This window comes from Carettochelys insculpta, chromosome 16 (genome assembly GCF_033958435.1).
Source record: "Carettochelys insculpta isolate YL-2023 chromosome 16, ASM3395843v1, whole genome shotgun sequence".
Lineage (NCBI taxonomy): Eukaryota > Metazoa > Chordata > Testudines > Carettochelyidae > Carettochelys > Carettochelys insculpta.
The window spans coordinates 28208590-28224883 of NC_134152.1; the positions used below are offsets into that span (position 1 = coordinate 28208590).

The 16294-nt window shown below is 45.6% G+C and overlaps 2 protein-coding genes across 2 annotated transcripts; one reads left to right on the plus strand and one right to left on the minus strand.

The window, feature by feature from the left end:
- Window positions 1–1973: 1973 nt before the first annotated feature.
- On the minus strand, window positions 1974–7676 carry MRM2 (mitochondrial rRNA methyltransferase 2). Its single transcript, XM_075010538.1, has 3 exons — window positions 7550–7676; window positions 4827–5116; window positions 1974–2615 (listed from the first exon to the last, which is right to left on the minus strand). Exons 1-3 carry the CDS (start codon window positions 7555–7557, stop codon window positions 2173–2175), a joined length of 741 nt encoding a protein of 246 aa, XP_074866639.1. The 5' UTR covers window positions 7558–7676; the 3' UTR covers window positions 1974–2172.
- Window positions 7677–7691: 15 nt separating this feature from the next.
- On the plus strand, window positions 7692–16247 carry NUDT1 (nudix hydrolase 1). Its single transcript, XM_075010539.1, has 4 exons — window positions 7692–7824; window positions 8841–8997; window positions 14829–14974; window positions 15729–16247. Exons 2-4 carry the CDS (start codon window positions 8846–8848, stop codon window positions 15899–15901), a joined length of 471 nt encoding a protein of 156 aa, XP_074866640.1. The 5' UTR covers window positions 7692–7824; window positions 8841–8845; the 3' UTR covers window positions 15902–16247.
- Window positions 16248–16294: the final 47 nt, after the last annotated feature.

Consider the following 16294-nt stretch of genomic DNA (forward strand, 5'->3'; position numbering starts at 1 on the left):
TTTATTAAGGAGTGTCTCAGTCACATGCATTGTGGCTCGAAGTATTGCTGTTTTAACTGAATTTGAAAAAATAGCTTTTCTGGCTATTTTGGTTGCAGATCCCAGAGCCCAAGTGAGCTCGGGGTTCAGCAGCCTAGAACTTTAATTTCAGATAAAGTCCTGCTCAGCCCAGGGCTGCAGTATGCCAAACAAATAACACATTCTTTTAGGAATTTAACCACTAAGCTCCAACAGGACTCAACTTGAGCACATGCAAAAACTGATTTTTCAGAAGCTTGTGAGCTGGTTAAATGTGGTAGGATTGCCATGGGGTCAACAAAGGCATGTTCATGACAAAAAGACCATTCATTTTCCAATTTTCAAGGCCCTGCCCCAAAGCTGGGCACAACAGACCTTCATAAAGAATAAGTCACCCAATATTTTTAATACAGGCAAAACATCCATTTTTCCTAGCAACTTTCTTAGAAACAGCTTAGCCATTTTGAAGATTTTCAGAAAACTTTTCTGAGAAACTTGAGGCTGAGGCAGACTCTGGCATGGAAATTTTCAGCCAATATAGTTATTTGGTAGTGTGTGCTAATAAATTGCACTAGCTTTTAGGAAAAATATAGATGTAAAACTGAGTGATACTTCTTTTCTCTTCACTTTATGACACATTATGTCACATGATGACAGCTGCTTTGCATTGTGTTCAAAGTATGACTACAGTGACAGAATAGCAATTTGAAACTTGAATTTTTCATTCCTACCCATGCAGGCAGGTTTTACACCATTTCCAAGAGCTTTCTTCCCAGGTGGGAGTTAGACTGAACGTGCTCAGGTGCATAATCTACTATACATTTTACAGTGTGTCAGTCTGTGGTGCTATATTTGTCCAAAAACTCCTTTTAAACCATAAGAGCTATAATCATGACACGTGGTAAGCAGCATCCTCTTACACTGACATAAACTCAGGTCAGGGTTTGGTTGCACCTGGTATGTGGGAAATGCCTGAAATTCCAGGATTTCCCAAAACATGGAAAGAGAGGAGCACTGACAGAAGGGACCACATACTTCAGACTCACCACTGGTAGCAGCAAGTGCAAGGAACATCAATACTTCAGAGTGACCGCTGGAGGCAGCCGAGGCAGGAAAACAGTGGCCACATGGAGATAGGGCTCTGGACTCTGCTTCCAGACAAGTACTTCCCATGGACTCCATGCAGTGAGCCCTACTGTTCCCCCAACAAACCCTCCATTAGAGTCCCCCTCTACCATGCAGGGGCAAGGAAACCCAGCCCTATCCCCTCACTAAGCTCATGCTAGGGCTGGGGAAAGCTGCCCAGACCAGGCTCCACCCCTGCCAGGTCTTGCCAGGGCTGAGCACAAGAGCTCCAGATTCCATTACCGCTCTGGCCAGGGCCCAGCCCGGAACCACAGCCTGCCCCAGACCCTGCCCCAGCTCACCCTGGCATGGCCACAGCCTCCATAGACCCCACTCCCAGTCCCCCGCAGAGCCCAGGCCAGGCCCAGCATCACAGGCCAGCTTCCATGAGCACCCTTTCCCTCCACCCCCGGAGCTCAAACCAGGGCTGTGGAATGTGGCCTAGCCCTGCCCACCACAGCTCATGTGACAGCCAGTACAGGCAGAGGAGGCTGGGGAGACTAGGAACCATGTCCCAAAGCTCCCTCCCACCAAGGACAGGCAGGGAGGCTAGGAATCACAGCCCAATATGTCCCTGCAACCCTAGGACAGGAGAGGGAGGCCAGAAGCTGCACCCCAAACCAGCCCCACTGTCTCAGTTCAGGTGGGGGGCTGGAAGCCACATTCCAAACTGCCCCCTCCCCTGAAAACAGGCATGGGGTCCAGAATCCATGACCCAATCCACCTCTTGAGGGGGCAGAGAAGTGGAGCTGGGAGCAAAAGGAAAACTTCAGTTAAGGACCTGAGCAATGCTGGATACATCTGCTAGTTAGATTATAAACTTACTGGAGCAATAACAGTGTTTTATTTTCTGTAAAGCATGATGAACATCTATGGTGTTTTATCAATGACAGATTTCACTAAATTAGACTTAACAATAAAGCAATTCAATGTCAGAGTCTCAATGCTGGGATTCTTTTAAAAATATACCTCAAATCAAACTATCCAGTCAGTGACTAATAAGTATTGCAATAAAAGCAGACACAATCATCAGTGTTTCTGACACTTCACTCCATCATGGTACAGTTTTGCCAAGTAATAGACCTCTGCTGAGTCTTTCCGGCTGGACTGAGGCTTTATCGTTCTCACGTATGGGAAGTGCTCCAGAAGTCTGTTTTGAAGGAGACGGGCTTCCCGGCCATCCCAGAATTTACAGAGAATGGTTCCACTTGGCCGCAAGATACTTTTGGACATATCCAAAAGAGAAAAGCACAAATTAATCAGCTTCTGATGATCTAGCTCTCGGATGCCTGTAGCATTAGGTGCCATGTCACTCAAGATAACATCTGCCTTCTCCGTAGGCAACAGCTCCTGGATCTTCTTAAGCGTGACTGGATCTGTAATATCAGCATTGGAAAGGAAGACTGCTCCTTTAAGAGGGGAAATATGAAGAAGATCCACTCCAAGGACAAAACCAACTGGGACATTAGGATCTGGAAAACAGAGAGTTTACAAAGGAGAGGAAGATGCAAGACACCTCCTTATCTTCAAATTGATCGCTCTTATTACAAAAGTTGCTAACAATTCAAGTCATGATTCCCTCCACAATTCAATATACAAACCTGTGCCACACATTGACAAAGTGCCATCTAGCAAAGCCCTCCAATAACTAGAATGCTCACCTGTTATACTCATCTCACCCTCATTATTGTAACAAATTTTTACAAAGCAATATTTCTTTAAAGATTCCAGGAAGCCTCTTCATCCATCTCTGCTCCATGCATCGATAGTAAGGCCATGCAGCCAATAACAACAACACTTGTCCCTGTTATACAGCATCTTAAAAATATTAATGAATTAAAACACACCTAGGAGATCACTAGTACTAGTGAGACAGCCATTAGTATGTAATCTATCCAAAAAAAAAAAAAAGCAGTCACGTAGCACTTTAAGGACTAACGAAATACTTTATTAGGTGATGAACTTTCATGAGTGGGTGAGTCCCACAAAAGCTCATCACCTGAATAAATTATTTTGTTAGTCTTTAAAGTGTTACATGACTAGTTTCTAGGAGATCACTGTTGCCATCATTTTTACAGAAAGGGAAATTAATGTACAGAGATACTAAGCTTCTTGCCTGAGGTTACATACTGAGGGCTGGTCTCAGAGAAGTGGATTTACTACAGTGATGGAACAGCCTCTTCCATTACTGCAGTAAGTATCTATATTACCCCATGTTTCTAGTGTAAACATATCCTAAAAAGCTACTGGCAGAGATGAGGACAGACTCCTCTTCCCCCATGCTCAACCCTTTTCTTTAGCCTTTAGATAATACCCCATAGAGTAGCTCAATGTAAGAGCTTTAGCCACTTCTTCAGTGTATCAGGCATTCTCCTTCTAGGTTTTCACAACATATTTTTCATGACCTCAAAGTGTGGCTACCAACACTTTATGGTGGCTGCTCTGATAGTTTTTCCTAGAATACTCAATTAATTTCAGGAAAAACACATAAATATCCACATATATATATAGGTGCCAATTCCATGGGTGAAAAAAAAAATAGAAGGTACTTTTCACCCACCCTTGCCTAGCTTCAAAGGTACTGGAAGGGACAGGGAGAAGAGGGATGGGGTGTACTCAGGGAAGAAGTGGAGGGGCAGAGCAGGAGTGGAAAGATGCAGGTCAGGGTTCAGGTCTACGGGTAAGGGGTAGAGTGTGGCATATCAGAGCAGAGCAGGAAGAGACAGGACAAGATGGGGTGGAGGAAAGGGTGGAGTGAAGGTGGCCCTGAAGCAGAAAGGGGGTTGAGCACCCCTACGGTGGAGAGGAAGTCAGTGCTTGTGCATCTACACATCCAAGTAACTAATTTATTTATGTAGGATTTTTTTCTGCAGACTCAATAATAAAAATAAAGTACAGGTGTCTCTATTCTTTACTAGATGTAAACAAAAACACAAATAAGGTGCTTTGCAAATTCTAATATTTTTTCTTGTTCTTTTGCTTTGGGTTGCTTTTTTAAAGACTAGCTAAATATTAAATCTGTGAATAGTGATATTCACATATATACAAATATCACTTTTCACATCTAACTTACTCATCGCCCATTACCCCTGGATGAGGATGTGAGTATGCAGGCACATGGGCACTGGGGGTTGTGGCTGGAAGAGCCAAAGTGATGTGGGGGCATGAACTCAGTGCCAGAGCCTGCCACTGCATGGCTAGGGAATTGAACCTGGATCCCTTTGGCTGGAGCCTGCCACTCACCATCCCAAGGAAGGTTGGAAACTGGATGCCTAGTGCTCCAGCTTTCTCCAGAGACAGTGGACCCTGACCCTGTCTCCAGAGAGGGGCAGGGCCCAACCTCTGCCAGCAGTCTGTGTTGAGGGGCTGCTGCTTTGCTTTTCTTTCTCCCTTCTCCCCCACCCCTCCATGGCTGCCCAGGAGGCAATGGTTGCAAAAAAAATACTCCGGTGGCCACATATGAGAATCATTGGTACATCCTACAGATGTCTTCTCCACCACATAAAAATTTTTCCTCTTTATTATCATCACAACAGCCCTAACTACCTTAAACTTTATACAGTTGCTAATGACTGTGCTGAATGTACGTAAGCACAGGTAAATCTACTAGTAGAAGACACTCCTCACAGATTGCAGGCTGAGTCAACAATGTCTAGTTCTACTTTTGGGTGCTAAGCACTCACCAGTGCCTAAAGCGTTGACTCGCTGTACAGCCACCTGACTCCAAGCTCCAGGAGCTGCCCCACAGTCTATCACAGAGAACCCTGGACGAAGGACTTTATGTTTGTCATCGATCTCCAGCAGTTTGAAGGCGCTCCGGCAACGATAATTATGCTGTTTGGCTGCCTTCACAAACGGATCCTTCAGATGCCGCTCCAGCCAGCGGTGCTCTGTCCCGGTTTTGCTCTTTAGACATCCCGCTGCGTTGTGGAACCTTTGGCATTGAAGCGTAATGCTCATCATCCTCTGGTAACTATGAAAAAGAAAGTAAATTAATCTGTTACTATATAACCACTGTGCACTTGACAACTATAATCTTTAAAGAAAAGACTCCAATTTTAATCCCACTCTTTTAAATTTAACACTAAGATCTTCTACACATGGGTCTCCTGAAATTTACCATCTCATTTTAGAGATTATTGGGCAAGTGCAGTTTATAATTATCATTTGCATTGCAGAAGTTTGCAAGAGTCTCAATCATGAGCCAGGATCCTATTCTGCAACCGCACTGTACAAACAGAACAAGAGGATGGTCCATGCCCCCAGAGATCTCAACATTTACAGTGAGAATTTTGTACCACCATTATCCAACCTTTGAAACAACTGTGCAAGATAGATATTATTGGCATTCTCACAGCAATTGGATGGCCTATGTGAAGCTAGATGGTACATCTTGTTCCAGTTTCTAGGAGATAGGTATCTACTTTGCAACACACACCACCGTTAGCACAGGGGGCACCTTTGTTATCAGTGGCAACAGCAGCAAGCAGCAAACAAATCTGGATGCCCTTCTTTCTCCAAGACATTTTTCAAACATAGTGAAAAGACACCATGTTACAGCTGTTCTATGGACAAAGAGAGGCATTTAATCACCAGAGCTGTCATTAGAGAACCTCACACCATCACTAAATTCACTAAGTTAGCGAACATTACTCCTTCAAAAGTCTAATTTCTATTCCCAACAATAGATTGAGTGTGAATTCACACTCATCTTTCCTAACAACCCCTGTTTTTAAAACACTGATTAGTGGATTTCAAGGCCAGAAGGAGCCCCCTTTGTGATTACCTAATCTCACCTCCTGGATAACAAAAATCACAGAATTTCAGGCAGCCATTATCTTGTGTCTCAGCTACAGCATATTTTTTAGAAGTGATGCCATCTTATTTTAAATCTTCAAGTGACAGAGAATCTGCCACATCCCTTGGTAACCTGATCCACTGGTTAAATCATCCATGCTGTTAAAAGTTATGTGTACAGGGTAAGAGAAAACTGCACCTGATACAAAGACCCAGACACAAGCTAACAATCCAATCCACTATTTGTGGGACTTTCTGATTTTTTTATTGTTTCAAACCAGCCACTCATATGTGACGTTACACAATCTCAAATTCCAATATCAGTTTTAGGCCCATGTAGCATCAGCATATTGTACCATGTTATTCATGGGGCCATGAGCCATGATAACGTGGTATGTTATAACTGCTACAAAGGAATCAATAAACTCAACATCAGTGTCAGACTGATGCAATAGAATTTCATCCACATATCAGCTGTCTCCATTTTGCACTGTCACCATCAATATACCCTCCTTCTATCCCCGTGTGCAACAAATTTCGTTACGTGCACCAATGCATAGGGATATATGCACCACCAGTAGAAGCATATACTGTTGTCTGTACACACTCTGCTAATCTGCTGGGGAATAACTGAATCTCTCTTGCACAGCTGCCCAAGCACTGATTTTACAGGAAACATTGGTCACAATTGTTTTGCTACACAATGGTTGATCCTCTGCATATTTAGCAAAAAATTTCAGTTTCAGAGATTTCAAATTGAATTGCACTCAACAATGACCCCCCCACCCACTTTTTCTCCTTGTTTCTATTTCTAGATTTCAAGTATTAGTAAGTGTGATGTTCTTCCTTCCAAGAAACAAAAGTGATGCCACTGCCCTAACAGATGCAGCACTCCTTGGGGAAAGGGCATTTGCATAAACACAGATCTTGCAGGCCCAAATAGGGGCTCCAGGGGCAAAGCAAAGAACAGAAAATGGGATATGGATCAGACCCTGGTTGTAACCCTGAAGCTAGGAACAGCCCGTGAAAAGCCGCACAGACCCTCCCTCTAGGGTAGAGGCGAGCAAATGTATGTTGTTGGGTCCCCATTTTTCCTTCCTGTAACTAGCAGGGCCCCCCCCAACCTGTCTAATGTAAACCAAACCACCAGAAATTTCACTTATGTTCACATGAAAAAAAAATCCTTTTGGCACCTGTAAGAAGATAAGTATCTAGAATGTGAAAGCTTCATTAATGTGAACACCCAGACATACAACAATAACGTATTGCAACATGTTTAATGAGATGGATGAGCCCGAGACCCAGCAGCCAAGCAGGCTGCGCCCCCACTTGATGAAATCCCATGTCACTCCGCCCAGGGGCCTGCCCCCGACTTTGCTCACCCCGCTGCACGGGCGGCCCGGGGGCCACTCCCGAGTGTATCTAGACCACTCCCGCCAGGTGACCAAAGAGGAGGGGGAGAAGGACAAGGACCTAAGGCGGGAAAGAAAACAGAACAATCCCGCCGTCAGGGACACATGAGGCCGAGGCCGAGATCTAGAGCCACCCCACAGACCCGCCCAGGAGGCTGGATCCCGCAGCGTGAGACACCAGCGCTGTGGCTCCTCACCGGCTCATGGCCCCGGCCCGCAGCGCAGGACCACGTCCCTCCCCGGTGTCTCCTCTGAGGCCTCCCCCGGCCGCAGAAACAGGCGCCGCGCGTTCCGGCTCGACTCGGCGCACCACGGGGCAGAGGGAGAAAGTGCCTTTCCCCCGCCAGCGGCCCGCAGCCTCTCGCGGCCCGCGCTAAGGCACCCGGGGCGGCGCCTGTTCCCCGTCGGGCCGTTTTCAAGCGAACAACCGCCGGCGCGGGGTCGCTTCACGTGGGCCGCCGGGCCGGGCTGGGTGAGTGATGGGCTCGGGGTCCCCGAGGTGTCGTAGGCCACCCCGGCCTGGGGCCAGGGTAGGAAGGAGGTGTGGGGAGTCTGTCAGGACATATTAGGGATGGGGTGTGGGCGGAGCTGGCCAGGACGGGTGCGGCTAGAGCAGTGATGGGGGGAGGGAGTTGCCTTTAATTGGCAGCCTCTAGTTTATCAGTCCAACACCACCACCATCGCACTGGGAGGGGGTCACTGGAAAATGTGGAGCAGTTCACCTGCTTGGGGAGTATGATGAGCAGAGATGGAGGAACAGACAAGGATATCAATGCCAGGATAGGGAGAACAGCAGCTGCATTCAAGACTCTTTGTCCCATATGGAGTTCACAAATAAAACTGCAGATTTTCAACACGGATGTGGAGCGTGTGCTCTTGTGTGACTGTGAGATATGGAGGACTGAAACATCTTCAAGTCACAAGCTACAAACATTCATAAACAGATGTCCGAGGTACGTCCTTCCTGTCCAATGGCAAGACTTGGTCACAAATGAGGAGCTTTGGAACAGAGCAGGACAAGAACCAATTGACATTGAGCTCAAGAGAAGAAAGTGGAGATGGCTAGGCCACACTTCCAGAAAACCATCATCCAGCATAGTCTGTCAAGCTCTTACATGGAACCTGCAAGGAAAACACAAAAGAGGAAGACCTTGGACAATGTGGAGAAGATCTGCTGAGACTGAGGGACAACAATTGGGGTACTCCTGGAGCCAGCAGAAGTTTTGTCCCAAAACAGAGTGAAGTGGAGGAGACTTGTAGATGACCTATGCTCCAGGTGGAGTATGAGGGTTAAGTAGTAGTGGCAGTCTGGAGTTTAGCATGGGAGAGGACTGAGCACATCTGTATGATCTACTGACTAGTGCCCCTTCCCTGCTGCATGCTGGCTGTGTGCCCAGCTGCTGGAATGGGGTGGGGGAGGGGTTTGCTGGCACTTCACACTTTCCTAGGCATGCCCAGCTCAGATCCATCTCCCCTTTGCACCCACAGGGGCAATGTTCACCTGCAAGCTCTTCACCCTGGTGTTGGTGGTGCAGCCCCAGCGGGTGCTGCTGGGCATGAAGAAGCGTGGATTCGGGGCTGGACGATGGAATGGATTTGGGGGCAAAGTGCAACTGGGTGAGACTATAGAGCAGGCAGCCCACAGGTGAGACCAGCAGGGTGCTGCCTGGGCACACGTGCACTATGGGGGTGTTGGAGACACAGGACCTGCCAGGGTGCTGATGGGTTAACTGGTGGCTGCTTATTCAGCCAGAAGGGATAGGCAGACCAGCTGACCCCCTCCCTCAATTATTCAAAATGTCATTTGGCCAGGCATCTCTAAGTTAGGTGTGTAAAAAGGGAGTATCATCAACCTCCAGGATTTTAAAAATCATGAGTAAGGGCCCTGCTTTTTAAAATCTCATGAAGTTGTTATAAATTGTAATTTTAAAGCCAAAACACTGGGATATTTTATTTGCCACCTGGGTTATGAAACTTTTGTATTCACCATTTTCAAGCTTTTATCTCCAGTGTTGAGGGCTGAAAACTTTCTTTGAAAAAATGATTTTGGAAATTTAAAAAAAATTGCATAGCAGGAGACTTATGATAAAATCACAAAAGTTGGCAGTGCTGACCTGGAGATAGTGTTGTGGGGGGGTGGTTTTTGTTGCCTCTTTTTTTAAATAAAAGCTGCCATCCAATTACATATTCCTTGGCAATTCTGTAGCACCTTTTGTGGGAGGATCACTGAGCACTTTGTAAACTAAGAATGGCAGGTTGCTGTGGGTTAGATAGAGATTCGCTCACTTCACTCATCAGTAAAAATGCCTTGAGCTGTAAGTAGCACTTATTAAATAGTTGCTGTGCCAGTGGTGGACAACTTGTGGCTCATGGTGGGTACCTTGTGGCTCATGAGACATTTTGTTTACCGTTGCCCATGCTCAGGATTGGTAGATTCAGCTGTTTCCCTCTGCATAGGTTTTTATTCCTACTGGTGTGAAAAAGTGACCCATGTAAAGCAAAGGCATGTGAACTGAGCTGCATGCTGATTGCACACAACATTAATTGTGAGAACAGTGCACTCTCTTTGCAGCCAGTCATAGTGCTGCTACAATTCAGTCGGCATACCCTGCAAATTCGAGGTATGCAAGTACAGTTAGCAAAACTACTGTGTCCCTGGAGATTTGCTTGTTTACAACAATCTTTTGGCCACCTGATGTGGAGGGCCACTTACGTGCCCCTCAGTAGCCCAGGGTGCCTATCACTGCTCTATGCCCTACCCAACAGTTGAGGATGTGACTGATGAACAGTGTGCTAAACAACATAATTACATGAGTTGTAATTTGGCCAGGGTACAAAGTGAATATCTCTGTTTAACTAAAAGTGCTAGAGACTTCATGGTAAACCTCAGTTTAAAATTTAATCCAAAAGATGAGAAGCTCAGTATTGCCTTGGGCTGTGTTGAGAGATTGTTTCACTAAGGGCTCAAAGGAAGAATACCAGCTACTGAGTCATCAATACTGACTTCCTGCAGCAAATGTGTCTACATTAAGGATGTAAAATCCCATTTAATTAGTTAACTGGTTAAATGTGAGGTTTAACAAGTTAAGCAATTAAACAGGAGGGGGCAGCTACGGAAGCTACTTGGAGCGGCCCTCCTGCTACAGACAGGGGCTGCTACAGCCAGACTAAAATAGACATACCTGTGGCACACCAAGGGCTGCCAGAGATGGGGCTCCTCCGGGCTGGCTGGAGTGTCCCTCCCGATGGTGCTCCTGAGCTGGGTCCGCTGTGGACAAGAGCTGCTCCAGCTGCACTGAAGCACCCCCCACCTGAGATGGGCACCAGGGGGCTGAAGTAACTCCCTGCCCACAGCGGGTCCGGGCCTGTTTCAGTCCCTACTGGTTAACTGTAACCAGTAAGCCTTATCCATTTAGGGTGAAGCTTACCAGTTAACTGGTTAACCAGATAAACCTTAACATGCCTAATCAGCATCAAGTTGTTGATTGAACCAGACTGCTACTGTTTTCTTTTCTGAGATTTGCTGCAATTGTAATAAAAGGCAACATGGAAGATCACAGCTGAATCAGTAGTTTCATACGCAAATTTGTCAGCCTCAAAGAAGAGTCCATCTGATATAAGCCCATGCCTCCCAACCTCTAAGCCCTTTCACAAATGCCTGAATGTCCATTTAGAATCGCAGGGTATCTGACACTGGTACAGTAAATCCCTGGGCACATCACACTGTCTAGTTTTGTCTGTGTGTACTCCAGAGCTTCCTTCTGCACAGAATAGTTTACTTTATAGAGAACTGGCCTCTCACAGAGCTGTTTTGACTGCATTTTATGTGTAACAAGCAGTCACCTTAGAAACTAACAAATTTAATAGGTCCTGAGTTTCCATTGGCAAAACCCACTTCACCAGATGGATGGAAATAAAAAAAAAAAAATCCAGGATATAAAAAGCAGCAAAAATAAGGAAGCAAAAGGAACTTACCTGTTATTAGTAATTATGATATTCACACTTCTGCATTACATGCTATCAATGAGCCACATCCAGGTTAATTTGTTTCATTAACTGGTCCTACTAATGACCCTCCTTCCTTTTTTTACTGCTATATATACTCTGAATTCTGTTATTTCTAGCCATCTGATGAAGTGGGTTTTTCCCACGAAAGCTCATGACCTAATAAAATCGTTAGTCTACAAGGTGTCCCAGGACTGCTTGCTGATTTTGAAATTAGGGACTATCACGGCTAGCCCTCTGCAGCATTTTATGTAACAGCCTTTCACATAAGTTACTGCCTGTGTGTGGAAGGAGTGAGATCAGCCTCCTTTCTTTGGTCTGCTCTTGGTTTGTTAGGCTCTTGCTACTGCTGAAAACAGGGTAGATGAGACACTGTGGATTATTTCGCACGTAATAAGTACTTGTGAAGTTCTCAAAGAACTGCACATGCTCATTCTAACACAGTACCTAAATTCGACACATTAACACATGGCTTAAATCGTGATGGGAACTTTCTGAGTCACTATAGGGGCTCGTCTGCATACTTGGCTCAATCTAATTCTTGACCTTCCCCCCCACCCCTCCACTCTCTGATTTGCTCACCTTGATCATCTTTTTCTGATTTGTCCTCCTTGCTTACTGTTTTTGGTTCTCTGTGCCTTAAATATTGAGTCTGGTCTGGTCTGGCTATGGTCTGAAGAAGTGGGTCTGTCCCACGAAAGCTCACCTAATAAACTATTTTGCTAGTCTTTAAAGTGCTACTTGACTGCTTTTTGTTTTGATAGGTTCTAGTTATGAGACCAAGCACATACTTCAGAAGTGTAAACTGTCCACTTGCACCATTTTGGATTTAGAAGTAGTGGCTTTTATGTGCAACTTTTTAACCATATTTGGAATGTGTCAGTTCTCACAGGCCGTGTGGTCAGCATCGTGACAAAAGATGTTGTTCTTGACTATGGCTACCGTAGCTAAAAACTTCGAAATGGCCATACAAATGGCCACATGCTAATGAGGTGCTGAATATGTATTTCCGTGCTTCATTAGTAAACTTTGAAATGGCCATTTGCGTGGCCATTTCGAAGTTTTTGGCTAGTGTAGACATGGCCTATGTGTAGCAGTTTGATCTGGAGCCCTCTTCTTGCAGCTCCTCAGAGTTGACAGCAGTGTCACTCTGGGGGACTCTTTCAGCCTCCAGTTGCACCAGCCTGCTGGATCTGATTCTCTCGCATGCTCTTCCCTGGAGTTGTAATGGTATCCTATCTCTGGTAAGGGCTTGACATACATAACAGTTCATGTGAGACACGTATTAAATGGTGTTTCCTGTTTCAACGACAACTATTGCAGCTCACTTGATGCACTAAAGCTCCCAAACACCCATCATCATTCACCATGCCACATTATCTTATTCAGGGAGCACTGAATTGGTTTATTCTTTCTAGTTTAATTTTTTACTGGTTGTTTTTCTAGCCGCTGGCCATACACAGATGTATCAAACTGCTTAGAAAGCTGTAGCATCATCACACCCAGCTGTCTAGTTATCACAGCCTGTGAAATGAAGCTTTAAGCTCCAATTCTGAGAAAACATCTATTTTAGATGCTACTATGTATTCCAGGAAGATCTACTAAAACTAGTCTAACCATGATGCCAGAGACAGGTTGATACCATATAGAGGGGTCCCATTACATTTAACTGGGGAGTTGCTGCCCTCTCAGTCATAAAAAAAATGCATTACACATTTTTTTCAAAGTCCAGTTTAACTTTAATTAAATACCACAGCTCAATATGCACTAGCTCTGAAAATATTAGTTATTGCTGTACATTGGAAAAGCTCTGGACTGTGCTCACAGTTCCACACCCAGGCTATGTCTAAACTGAAGGTCTCCCCACAGAAGTCTGCTGCATCAAGCATGTTCTGCCGACATTCCTGTCATCCTCGTTCCACAAGGAGGAAAGGATGTCTTGGCTGAGGGGGTTTTCCCATCATTTGGCCCTGGGTGGATAGGCCAACTGTCAGGAAAGCATCTCCTAACAGAACTATTGGCAGGAGATGTGCAATTTGCGTATCTTTTGCCAACAGTTCTCAGCAATCTAGACATAGCCCCAGTGTGTTGGAGGCAGGCAAAAACCTGTTCAATGTAAGTAAAACAGTTAATTTTTTTTCCCCCCAAAGTGGCCCAAGGCACCCTATGTGATAAAGTGGGGAATTGGCTGCCTGGCAACTTCAGAGAAGGCAAGCTTAATTTTAAGCACATCCTCTTGTCTCCCATACGTTCATGTAATTTGTACACAGGAGGTTCAGTGTAATCACTGCTTTTTCATTATGTTGGACCACTATTTACATGCTGTCTTAATAAGTACAATATTCGGTGTCACATGGATTGCGATGATATCCTGCATCAGTATTGGAATGAAGCCCAGCAGTTCTGTCATTGGAACATTACTTGGTACAGATTTCTGTACTGGCAATGCAGATTTGCAAATGAAAGCTATTAGATATTTTGGCCTGTAAAATACTGATGACACTGGGGCCAACAGCCTTGCTGGGCCCCTGAGCAAGGCAGAGGGGGCCTGCTGTGTCCCCTCCTAAGGGTAGAAAGGGCAGGACTGGGCTAGGCAGCCCTTACTGCTGCGCAGAGCACACCAGGCCTCCCCTGGCAGCCCTTCCTGCTACCTGGAGCGTGCTGCGCAGTGCTTCAGTGACAATTTAAAGGGCTCTGGCCATTACTGCAGTAGCAGCAGCTGCAGCAGCAGCAGTGGGAGCTCTGACTGCTTACGCTTCCTAATATCTGAATTAAAGGTGAGCCATATCAATACATCAATGGGAGACCTTCTAGGTACTGAGGTGCACATTGGAAGTGATAGTGACAAGTCAAAAGTAACACTCTGGGTCAGTACATGAGTCCCAGCATGTATCCAGTAAGATGTAAACCTAAGGTCCTGGCTATTTGTGCTTATCAGAGAAGAAACTGACACATTTCATAATACTAGATGTACTAGTCCAACAGTTCTGCACAAATTTCAGCTTTTCTCATTGCATCCTGTCTTCCAAAATCTCCCCCTGCATTTCAGCTGGGTATAGTATTGACTTCCTGTCTCAAACCTTTACCTTGTGTGTTGTTCTATTAAACAGCAGTTTCATTCAGCCTCAGCAATAGCTAAATTTCACTGGTAAAGGGAGACATCCCTATGTTACTTATCTCTCTCAGCAAGATGTCCCAAGGCTTAGCTAAACTGATGTTTGAAAAGCACTATGCCAGGGATCAGCAACCTTTCCAAAGTGGATGCTGAAATTTGACCTTTTGATTTCTATATATGGCCAAGTGCTGGTGATAATTTTTAAAGTCACTAATATTCCTACTTACAACAGATTCATTAATAAATCAAGATGCAGAGCTTTACTGTCATGGTGGTTGGTAGCATTAGCTCATTTTTTGTTAATCCACAGGTGGCATAGCTTGCCCTTATGCAACGGTTATCTATCCCTCTTGCAGGGAGCTGCTGGAAGAGAGTGGATTGACTGCAGACAACTTACAGAAGATAGGTCAGATCACCTTTGAGTTTGTAGGTAACCCTGAGCTCATGGAAGTCCACATCTTCCGGACCGACAGCTTTCATGGAGAGCCAACTGAAAGTGATGGTAAGGTCATGGAGCAAGTAGCAGCACAAAGAGATGTTTGCCCATATTTCCTACTGCTTAAAGAAATACTGAGAACAAATGATGTTGGTCCCATGCTTGTATGGGCCTCTGAGATGCACACTGAATTTGTCTGCCCTTCCCCACATCCCTTATCAATATTAGTTTTGGACTCTCAGCTCTCATTCTCTTGGCCAAACAAAACATCTTCCCAGGGTTTACTAGATAGGGAGTGGTGGTTGAGTAGGGATATGTTGTTTGAGGAACAGTAACAGTCTTTTCCCCAATGAGTCCTACTTCTTCCCTGGCCCATATCCCCCTACAATCCCACCCTAAGCTGCACAGGACCATAGTTGTTGGAAGTGCTTTCCTTCCCTCTACAACCACAGTGTCCAATATGCTTTCCGTTTGCCACGTGTGGCAGAGCAGCTTGTCAGAGCTGCACACTTGGAGCACCCACCGCCTGCTCTGTGCATTTGCTCCACCGCTTGGCAAGACAAGCATGTGGTGGCAGTGGTGGTTCCACCTGCAACGCTAACCGAGGCGCAGTGTCAGGAGGGGGTGGTGGCTCGTGCAGATGGGCCTCCAGTGAGTCACTGGCAGTTTGCACAGGATGGGGGATGCATGGTTCTGGAGAGGAGGACAGGGTGTGGTGATTCTTAAATTGCTTTTGGGTACCACTGCTACGACATCCAGCATCAAAACAAAACGGCAGTGGAATAAGTTTACCCAAACCTCTTTATTCTTCTGATTTTAGAAATGCGTCCACAGTGGTTTCAGCTGGATCAGGTACCTTTCAGTCACATGTGGCCAGATGATGTCTACTGGTTTCCCCTGCTGCTCCAAAAGAAGTTGTTCCTGGGGTATTTTAAGTTCCAGGGTCTAGACACTATTCTGGAGTACACACTGAAGCAGGTGGACGATGTATAAAGGAAACAGCGGCATTCCACCATTACCCAATGGAATACATCTGTGCCCATATTGGGCAAGGCCCCAACTTAAGATGTGTGAACCTGCCATAGCTCTGCCCGCGTTACGTGATGATCTCCTTTCTCAGCCAAGGAGACTTCTCTGCTGTCTGGGTGGAGGAGCAAACTGTGACTTTTCTCTTGAGGGTGAACAAAATACATTTCTGATGCTGGTGCGTTCCCAGAGTGTGGAGTGTTTCAGGTATGGCTCGGAAATGACTCCCATAATTCAAGGCTATCCCTTCTCTGCTATTAGCTCAATAATCTGTTCCCTCTCAGATCTTTTACATTAAAAACACTAAAATGGGTATAGCATGCATCATCTGTTGTGTGTTCCAGGGGAGCAACACAATGA

Coding starts and splice junctions, on each gene's coding strand:
- MRM2 (XM_075010538.1), bottom strand. Junction 2,616..4,826: donor AGTCAACGCTTTAGGCACTG/GTGAGTGCTTAG, acceptor TCTGTTTTCCAG/ATCCTAATGTCCCAGTTGGT.
- NUDT1 (XM_075010539.1), top strand. CDS start 8,846: ATGTTCACCTGCAAGCTCTTCACCCTGGTGTTGGTGGTGCAGCCCCAG. Junction 8,998..14,828: donor ATAGAGCAGGCAGCCCACAG/GTGAGACCAGCA, acceptor TCCCTCTTGCAG/GGAGCTGCTGGAAGAGAGTG. Junction 14,975..15,728: donor AGAGCCAACTGAAAGTGATG/GTAAGGTCATGG, acceptor TTCTGATTTTAG/AAATGCGTCCACAGTGGTTT.